The sequence below is a fragment of the Notolepis coatsorum genome (assembly GCF_963971535.1).
Source record: "Notolepis coatsorum genome assembly, contig: SCAFFOLD_1155, whole genome shotgun sequence".
In the NCBI taxonomy this organism is placed as follows: Eukaryota; Metazoa; Chordata; class Actinopteri; order Aulopiformes; family Paralepididae; genus Notolepis; species Notolepis coatsorum.
Window position 1 is genome coordinate 47,784 of NW_028171394.1, and position 10,941 is coordinate 58,724.

Below are 10,941 nucleotides of genomic sequence, written 5' to 3' on the forward strand. Positions count from 1 at the left end.
ATGGGATTACGTGATCCAGGAGATCCGACACATCGACCGCTTACCCCCAGCAATAGACAATCGAGCACTGGACGACCTGTCCATCAGAGTGCAGTCCCTGGTAGGGATGTTGGGAGCGCAAAGAGAGAAGGGGAGGCATGAACTTTACGCCAACTCAAATGTGGAAAGGATTCTGGAGAAGCTGCCGCCCGCTCGTCAGGAGCGCTTTAGGCGGCAGAGGGACCACAGAGACCCGAATGGCCCCGAACCGAACCTCCTCGATCTAGCAGACTTCCTGGCGAGAGAAGTCAGCAGCCTACGGCTAGATACATTCGGACGGAGCACCCCTGGCTCCAGAGAAGGAACCAGACGACTAAATGATGGAAGAAGATCGGTGACTGTGATGCACCAATCGGAGTCAGTACCGAGCAGCAGGAGCCACAGTACCCCCTCCAGAACGGAGAAGTGGAAGATAGTGTGCCCCTACTGTGAGAAAGAACACTGGCTAGCGCAATGTGACTCCTTCCCCAAGCTGAACGCGGAGGAAGCAAGTCAATGGATAAAGTCCAACAAGCGCTGTTTTCGCTGTGCGCGCTCACACATGGCAGCCGAATGCCGCTTAAAGAAAAGGTGCACCAAGTGCGATGGAGCCCATCTGGACATACTTCACGACAGTAACAGACGGCGCCCTTCACCCGCACCATCCAGCCGCAAAGCGAGCGTCATGTACATCGATCCCGCCAGCAGCAGTGGAGCCCGAGTACTCCTAAAAGTAGTGCGTGTGACACTAAGCTACCAGAATAAAGTCCTGGACACTTACGCCGTCCTCGATGACGGGTCAGAGAAGACCCTGCTGCTCGCCTCCGCTGCGGCCCAGCTAGGGCTGCGGGGAAGCGAAACCCAAATGACAATTCGGACAATAAGACGAGATTTGAAGACGATAAAGGGCGAGAATGTCTCATTCTCTATCGCAGCAAGCGGCCAGCCTGAGCGACGGTACCAGATTGCAGACGCTTTCACCAGCCAAGAAATAGGACTGTCGCGGTACACATACCCCGTCGCCAAGCTGATGGAGAAATATGCACATCTGCGCAAGTTACCGATCCCGCTCATAGACAATGCTATGCCGACCCTGTTGATAGGCTCCGACCATGCAGACCTCATTGTCCCGATAGACCGGGTTCATACCGGACCCCGAGGCTGTCCTGCAGCAGTCGAGACCCGTTTGGGATGGACTCTCCAAGGCCCGCTCGCCAAATCTCTCAACCGAAGTACAGCCACTAGATGTCTCCACTCTCGAGTCACAGAGGGAGAAACCGCACTCCTGCAACACGTAGAGCGGCTATGGACCTTGGAACAAATGCCCTTTAAGAACGGAAAGAAAGACATTCGCTCTAAAGATGACATTTACGCCATTCACCTCCTCGAGACAGGGACCAAGAGAGTCCCGGTCAACGGCGTGTTGAGATACGCCACGCCACTCCTGCGGCGAGAAGGAATGCCTACTTTCCACGCCAAGACAGACGCCACAGAACGGTACCTGCTGAACACGGAGCGGCGCTTAGCCAAGAACCCCGCCCAAGAGAGTGTATACCGCGCTGAGATTGAGAAGCTCATCACAGCGGGACACGTCACAAAGATGGACATTAAAGAGGCTGACCAGACCACTGAATCGTGGTACGTGCCCCACCACAAGGTCCATCACAACAGTAAAGACCGCATAGTATTTAACTGCAGCTACCAGATCGGATCCCAAAATCTAAATAAAGAGTTACTGCCCGGTCCCACACTCGGCCCCTCCCTACTCGGCGTTCTACTCCGCTTCCGCCAGGAAAAGGTGGCCATCAGCGGGGACATTAAAGGAATGTTCCTGCAGGTGAGATTAGTAGAGGCGGACAAGCCCCTGTTACGGTTCCTATGGAGAGAGAAGCCAGGAGATGAGCACCCAGCCATCTACCAATGGGAAGTCCTCCCCTTCGGAACGACGTGCAGCCCCTGCTGTGCTACATTTGCACTACAGAAACATGTAGCAGAGGACCCAGCAGCGGACGAAGAGGTCCGACACAGCGTAAAGAACAGCTTCTACGTAGACAACTGTCTACAAAGCCTTTCAACCCAAGAAGAAGCCGAGGCTCTCCTGATTAAACTCCGCGCCTCATTGATCAAAGGCGGCTTTGATCTCAGGCAGTGGGCCAGCAGCGATCCGCAAGTACTGCGCAGCCTCTCCTCCGAGGACAAGGCAGCCAGCAGCGAGACCTGGATGGCTACAATCCCGGGAGAAGCCCAGGAGATGACCCTGGGATTGGTGTGGCGATTCAAAACAGATTCGCTTCACTACAGACACAAGCCCCTGACTACGGAGCAGGGAAGGCCGGCGGCGGCGCCGACCACCAGACGGAGTGTGTACACAACACTCGCCCGACAATATGACCCGCTAGGATGTATTCTACCGTACACCACCAGGGCAAAAATGATTGTACGAGCATTGTGGGACAAGGACCAGGGCTGGGACGACCCCATTCCCGCACACCTTGCATCCACCTGGAGAGAGTGGGAGATGGAGCTCCACTCACTCCCAGGCGTTAATATGCGCCGAAGCTACTTCCCACCCACGGTGAGGCCAGAGACATGTAAAATGGACTTACACGTCTTCAGTGACGCCTCAGAGGTCGCATACGGATCAGTAGCCTACTGGCGGGCCCAAGACCAGGGGGGAGAGATCTACACAGCATTTGTCCTCGCCCGCTCGAGAATAGCCCCACGCAAGCAACAATCTATCCCACGTCTAGAGCTCTGCGCAGCCCTAGCCGGAGCGCACCTAGCCACGCTCATCCAACGTGAGCTCACCATACCGGTGTCTAGAACAATCCTGTGGTCAGATTCCACGACGGTACTCGCCTGGATCAAATCGGACTCATGCAAGTACAAAGTCTTCGTGGGAGTCAGAGTCACCGAGATTCAAGACTTAACCGAAGAGTTAACCGGAGAAACAGAGTGGCGCTACGTTGATACAAAACAGAACCCAGCTGACGTCATCACCCGGGGGATGCCCCTGGATGACCTCACCCGTCGCAATGTCTACAGTGACGGCCCCGCATTCCTAAGACTCCCGGAAGGACAGTGGCCCATGCCTATCCCGAGGGAAGCAAGTCCAGAGGAGGGGGAAAATAAGAAGTCTGTGTTCTGTGGATTGAGCACCGTAGCCTCCACCGACCCTAACATAGACGATTGCACGTCCATAGAGAGTGCACAACAAAGAACATTCCTGCGGTACCACCCGGAGTGCAAGTCCCCCGCTGATATGTCAGCAGCTAACTACGAGGAAGCAGAATTGCTTCTACTGCAGCGAGCCCAGAGAGACTCGTTCCCCGATGAATTGGCCTGTCTACAGGGAGGAAAGCCTGTCCCATCCGACAGCAGATTAATTCATCTGGCCCCCGAGAGCGACGCTCATACCCTCATCAGAGTGGGTGGTCGCCTACGCAGAGCCCCCAATCTACCGGATGACATTAAACACTACCTACCGTCTCTACAGACCCGCCAGAAGTGGGTAAAGGAGAGAGACAATTTGACAGAAGGAACAGTCGTCATGATTATTGATCAATCACTGCCCAGAGCTATGTGGCCGGCCGGCCGCGTAAGCAAAGTGATCACCGGTGCCGACGGCAAGGTCCGAGCAGCTGAAGTGCTCGTCCAGGGTCGCACTTACACCCGTCCCGTGGCGAGGCTCATAGAACTGCCTCGACTCCCAGACACAATCGATGATGACCATGACCCTACAACCCTATGACTTTGTGAAGTTGACTGACCCCTACAGCAAACCCTTATGTGTAAATAGACAACGCGATTAATCTGTCTCTGTTTAACTGATTAGGTCTGGGACCTATTCAGGGGGTGGCTGTTGTGAAGGGCCAGATTAAACCAAATATATATATTTATTTATATATATATATTTAATTGTATTTGTATATTCTCTAATATTCCCTGATATCCCTTGTATATTCCTTGTACAATATGCATTGAATATCCATTCTAGCCTACTGAACATCCCATAATAGTCTCCATTCTACTATTGGTCGAGACCTTGGTGCCAGGCTGCCATACCCCTCAGACCCAGTTCAAACGTACCGCTCCACATGTACGAACAAGTCCTAGTTCCGCGTAGGAATCTGGCTACCGCACCACTAATGGGACTATTTGTTCATAGTGCGTATATATACTGCGCTACTAAAGTAGGACTTTCTTTTCAGTCCAGTTTCTTACCCTCCAATAGAGTCACAGACGTAAAGCCTCCCCGCGACGCCACGTGTGGGAGTAAGGCCAAGTTCGCCTACCATCGGTATTGAGACATCGTGTATATTAATATTTGAATAGTCATATTTGGCACTATATCGTCGAGTTGGACGTAGTCTATTAAGCTAATAATAGTCTGTTAATATATAGTGCTTCATGCGGTGAGAATACTACCGTAGTCAGTACCCCATCGTTTCGGGCAGAGAACTGGCTGCTTACCCAGGGTGGTTGACCCCATGTGAAGCTGCACCCGAGGAGCCCCAGAGCCGACGAGCGAGTGGACCTGTATACCGGATTATTCTACCGACGACAGCCCGCCTTCCCAGGCACGGATTATGCTTTGTATACTTTGATTATTCCATGGATAAAGACCCCCGACACTGCCGTGTGTTGGAACCCCCCCCCCTGGAGAGGACGCAAGGTGAGGAGACGCTCTGCAAGACGAGGTCGCTTCACGTCTCTCCCCCGTGGACCGGAGAGAGCCGGCCCACAAAGAGTCCACCTGCTTTCATCTGTGGTCCAAGGATCGCCGGCGCATTGAACGGCACTACAGTGGGTTCACCTGGGATACCCTTGGCCGGACGAGGCAGCCGGATTCTACCCCCCCCCCCCCCCCCTCCTACTCCTGTCGGCTTACAAGCGACCGGATCAACCCCCCCTTAGTGTATCTAGTATATAATCATTAAAGTATCATTGCTGTTATTCCTTAACTATTCCAGGTCGTATATTTACCACCTGCGCCCTCAGAGATTGGACATTCTCTATTGATATACCGACGAATACTCTTTGCCATAAAAGTGCATACTATTTCAATTCATAAATGTAATTAAGTGATTAAGTGCTTGCTCTACACACCATTGCTGTGTAGTAATAAACGCATACTTCGACTTCGTACATTTGTGTTGGATCCGTTTCATCTACGTGAGAGTGTTTATGATAATATATTTATGCCGTGTACTGGGTGGCCGAATATTAAGTACAAAGGTAGTGGTAGTAAGTATCATATCTAGTAATACAGTCAGGGAATTGTACCCCTCAGTTACAGTCGACTAACGGCAAATTTTGGCCAATCATAGTCGACCATCCAAATCCTTAGTCGGGGACAGCCCTAGTCCATTTTGCATGTATAACCAGTTATTATATAATTAATTAGAATGTTAAGAATTCATTTTAGAATGATGATCAGTGTGACTGTCAGGGATGCGTTGCTCATGGGACGGGGTTGCACCAGCTTTTGTGAGCAGCAGCGCGTGCCGTGCACGCACATGCACATGCACGGGTGTACAGGAACGCGCTGCACTCGACTGATGTGCCAACTCGCTATAAGTACCCACCTGGCTACTTTGCATATCAATAGCGCCGGTCGTCAGGTGTGTTCAAATACGTTCTCAAATACATTCACACAAAACTTGTGAATGAAATGTGTTACATTCCATTCGTAGAGGCGATTAGGCACTGTCTTTAGTCTGTGCTTATGCCAGGGAACATTTATGCGCATGCACGGGAGCGCGCGCCCCGGAGCGTGCGTGCACGTGGCGTCATTAGCGTGCGTGCAACCAGCTTTGATATCAGCAACGCAACACTGGTGACTGTACTCCTGAAAAAGTATAGTAATATGGTTTATTTGTTTTTGGAAAGATACAGACACATTAGCTGGTTGAACAACATCTATATATATGTGTGGTAATAATGCAGATATTGAGTGTATTTCTGTGAAAATGCGCATTGGCGCATGCCTCTGAATCCACGATCGCTTCCAGCCCGCGAGTCGCGCACCCACTTGCGCCCCCGTGTGGGCACAGCTACGTCCGTTAACATGGGAGCGAAAGTGAAGCGCCGGTCACCCGCCCGCCCGCCTGCCTTCGTACGCGACTGGTGTGTTTGGCGCATGGCTGTGGATCCTACGGCTCGTTGCTGGCTAGTTCGATTCCCTTCAATTTTTTTTAATTTTTTTTTTTAACATGCATTCGCATTCTTTCGCCGTTAAGTTTAGGCATAACTTTAAGCATTGTTTCGGAGTTGGTTAAGGTTAGGCATTGTTTCGGAGTTGCTTAAGGTTAGAAGGGTTAAGTTTAGGCGCTGTTACGGAGCTGGTTAAGGTTAGAGTTTGACTTAGAGAATGGCAATATTTTTTAACGTGCATTCATTTCGCCGGTTAAGTTTAGGCATTGTTTCGGAGTTGGTTAAGGTTAGGCATTGTTTCGGAGTTGCTTAAGGTTAGAAGGGTTAAGTTTAGGCGCTGTTAAGGAGCTGGTTAAGGTTAGAGTTTGACATAGAGAATGGCAATAGACAGCCTATTTCCGCGCTGCCGTGGTCACATGGGCGTATTGGCCAATCAGAGAAACGCTAAACACAAGTTGGTTGCCTAAAATATTCACGCGTCCCGCCCCCGTTGGGCCTGTCAAGGTGGTGTGATCTTCCGTGCACCGTCCTCAATGTGGCCAACAGTGTTGATTGCAGCGGCTGTTCTACCTCAAACTGGATTGTGATTTCCGGCTCTACAAATACATCGGATTTGATTTGATAGAAGCCTGGGGTCATCGAACACCATGTAATGTACGAGACCCGTCCGCTTGCGGAGAACCGGTGGCGTTTCGTAACTCACAGGTGTCATCGAGATATTGAGGGAAAACGCTGAATCGTGATTGGCTCCCCAGACGATGATGCTAACAAACAGTAGAGAGCGTGAGGCCAGCGCGGACAGTGTCTCAGCCAATCACAGCACGGCATCGGAGGACACGGCGGTTCGTCACGCTATATGGGGCGGGGCTTCGGAGCTAAACTCGCCTGCCGATAGTTACACCACATCCGATTTACGATTTTAACCGATTTTTTTCTCTTAAAAAACTAGAAACGCCAAGGAAATCATTCAAATACACTTTTTTTTTATTTGACACAAAAAAATTACCAAACCAAAATGAATTTCCCTATTGGGATTGAAGTGCAAACCTAACTTTCACCAATCTATATATCTATAAAGAATATATATAATTATATATAAAAGGTTACTCTTGATACTTTTTCACCAAATTTCTGTTAAAACAAATAAAAGGTGCCTCTAGATCATCAAACAAGAATGAATTAATAAGGTGAAAATCTAACTTTCACCAAACATCACTCTTTGTAAAAGAAATTATTATTTTTAAAAGATTTTAAAACGTCCTAAATCATTCATTCAAATGTTCTTACTTGCTTGCCTTGGTAAATAAAGGTTAACCTCTTAACCTCTTAAGCCCGGAGCCTATTTTCTGAAAATCCGCCTAAAATATATACCTAAGTAAATGGAATATTGCTCCACTTCTACAAGGCCATTTGCATATTCTTGGTATCTAGGGACATCTATGGACCTCAGTGAATGTATTCGCAGTGTCAGAAATATTGTGTATATTACTAGGCTCGCTTAAATTGTGATGAAACAAAGGAGAATATGAATTATGATTTTTCTTTGCATCTTTGACAGTGAATAACACCATGCTAATAATGACCAAACATTAAAAACTGCCACTGATCTCGTTCAGTACCTTCTTGAGATCATGTGTACAACAAATCTAAGGAAATGAATAAAGAGAAGATGATTAAACAGAAGGTTCTGTAGATACAGTACTGAATTCTCCCATCCGGACCAATGCAATTTGAAATATTATTATAGAATATAGAATAGCAGGCTTATAAATTACCTTATTATAGCCAATTTGCACATTTATATATATATATATACACTACCGTTCAAAAGTTTGGGGTCACTTCGAAATGTCCTTATTTTTTTAAAGAAAAGCACTGTTTTTTTCAACGAAGATAACATTAAATGAATCTGAAATACACTCTATACATTGTTAATGTGGTAAATGACTATTCTAGCTGCAAACGTCTGGTTTTTAATGGAATATCTACATAGGTGTATAGAGGCCCATTTCCAGCAACCATCACTCCAGTGTTCTAATGGTACATTGTGTTTGCTAATCGCGTTAGAAAGCTAATGGATGATTAGAAAAACCTTGAAAACCCTTGTGCAATTACATTAGCACAGCTGAAAACGGGTTTGCTGGTTAGAGAAGCTATAAAACTGGCCTTCCTAGATGAGCTAGATGAGTATCTGGAGCATCCCATTTGTGGGTTCGATTATACTCTCAAAATTGCCATAAAAAGAGAACTTTCATATGAAACTTGACAGTCTATTCTTGTTCTTAGAAATTAAGGCTATTCCATGTGAGAAATTGCCAAGAAACTGAACATTTCCTACAACAGTGTGTCCTACTCCCTTCAGAGAACAGCACAAACAGGCTTTAACCAGAGTAGAAAGACAAGTGGCAGGCCCCAGTGCACAACTATGAGCAATAAGACAAGTACATTAGAGTTTCTAATTTGAGAAATAGACGCCGGCCTCACAGGTCCTGAACTGGCAGCTTCATTAAACGGTACCCGCAAAACGCCAGAGTCAACGTCTACAGTGAAGAGGCGACTCCGGGATGCTGGCCTGCTAGGCAGAGTGGCAAATAAAAAGCCATATCGGAGACTGGCCAATAGAAGGAAAATATTCATATGGTCAAAAGAACACAGACATTGGACAGAGGAAGATTGGAAAAAAGTGTTATGGACAGACTAATCGAAGTTTGAGGTGTTTGGATCACACAGGAGAACATTTGTGAGACGCAGAACAAGTGAAAAGATGCTGGAAGAGTGCCTGACGCCATCTGTCAAGCATGGTGGAGGTAATGTGATGGTCTGGGGCTGCCTTGGTGCTGGAAATGTGGTAGATTTGTACAAGATAAAAGGGATTTTGAATAAGGAAGGCTATCACTCAATGTTGCAACACCATGCCATACCCTGTGGACAGTGCTTGGTTGGAGCCAATGTCCTCCTATACAACAGGACAATGACCCAAAGCACACCTCCAAATTATGCAAGAACTATTTAGGGAAGAAGCAGGCAGCTGGTATTCTGTCTGTAATGGAGTGGCCAGCGCAGTCACCAGATCTCTGTTGTGGGAGCGGCTTGACCGTATGGTACGCAAGAAGGCACTTCAAGCCAATCCAACTTGTGGGAGGTGCTTCAGGAAGCGTGGGGTGAAATGTCTTCAGATTCCCTCAACAAATTAACAGCTATAGAATGCCAAAGGTCTGCATTGCTGTAATTGCTGCAAAGGGAGCATTCTTTAACGAAAGCAAAGTTTGAAGGACAAAATTATTATTTCAAAATAAAAAATCATTATTTCTAACCTTGTCAATGTCTTGACTATATTTTCTATTGATTTTGCAACTCATTTGATAAATAAAAGTGTGAGTTTTCATGGAAAACACAAAATTGTCTGGGTGACCCCAAACTTTTGAACGGTAGTGTACATATATTATCTTTCAAATAATATAGTTCAATTTGGATTTAGTATCACCAGGCGTGCATAAGAACAGATAATGAAATCTACTGTAATCTACTGTACTTTTTAATTTTCCCCACAGTGCAACCGTTTTGAAACTAATTTCAGATCTAATTGTTCCTCATCATCATTAGGTGGCTTCTTCGTTCCGAAGGTTGCCTATCACTCTCCAACCCATTCTGTCCCCACTTCTTCTCTCCAACTCCGTGACTCCGCCTCTCACTCCGCTCCAATCACAGACGTCCTACATGTTAACAATAGGGAAGAGAAACTAACTGCCTTTCAATATTTGTCAAAAACTTTACCTTTTGTGGTAGAATTATCCCGAATAATAACAGTTATTGAAATAATTCATACAGAACTCTGAACCTTGAACCCCATAGAACTTTAAGGGAAGTGTAGTTTTCAAAAATTCCAACGCAGAACCAGACCTGTGGAAGTCCGCTACAAAATCGCCGCAAAAAACTACAATTCCCATGGTTCAAAATATCCAAAATGGTCGCCTCTCCCGAATTATATAGACTTGACCAAATCGAAAGGTAAAATCTATCTAATAACACTTTAACCTATTGCTAAACTAACGTATTGATGATAATATACATTCTAAATGCTGTTGTGACATGTTTATGATGTTTATACTTGAATATGTTTGAAATAAAAATCGCTACTTTTATACAACAGTCTGAAAGATATATTGATTTATGACCAGATGTCATTTCGGGACCGGTACCAGTCCCGTCGGGTGGAAGAGGTTAAATAAAAATAATAATAATAATAATTTCGTTTTTTTTTTTTTAAACCGATACCGATCATTTCCGATATTACTGTACATTTGAATGCCAATATCGGGCGATAATATCGGACATCCCTAGTTAGGACGCCAGTGTTTGGACGTCACAGGCGTTGGAAGTCTGGCTAATGGACTTCATCATGTTCCCTGCTGCGTTACCTTTACTCGGATGACATCCCTTGATGTATCGTGTGACACTGATTATGGTCAAGGTGTTGATGCTGCTGAGGCCAAATATCAACGTGAAGAATCCATCCACCTGGGAATGATAATAATAATAATATTAATAATAATGAACTTTATTTGTATAGCACCTTTCATACAATAATTGCAGCTCAAAGTGCTTCACAGCAGTAAAAAGGACAGGCATAGAACCAAATCAGAGTTATTCATATTAGGATCTAACATCCCAATATTGTATTACAGTTTAATTTATCCTCACATCTCTTACTGCAATATAATTTGGGCCAACACATACCCTTCTTGCCTACAAGCAATCCATAGAGCT

General features: G+C 46.4%; 1 protein-coding gene across 1 annotated transcript in view; it reads right to left on the bottom strand.

Moving 5' to 3' along the window:
- Window positions 1–10,692, bottom strand: part of LOC311248271 (opsin-5-like) — a gene marked incomplete at both ends in the record, with an annotated part of 23,408 nt that extends 12,716 nt beyond the window's left edge. The window contains one exon of the mRNA XM_084339184.1: window positions 10,593–10,692. Within this exon, the coding sequence (XP_084195310.1) occupies window positions 10,593–10,692 (100 nt within the window). The remainder of the gene's footprint in view (window positions 1–10,592) is intronic.
- Window positions 10,693–10,941: the final 249 nt, after the last annotated feature.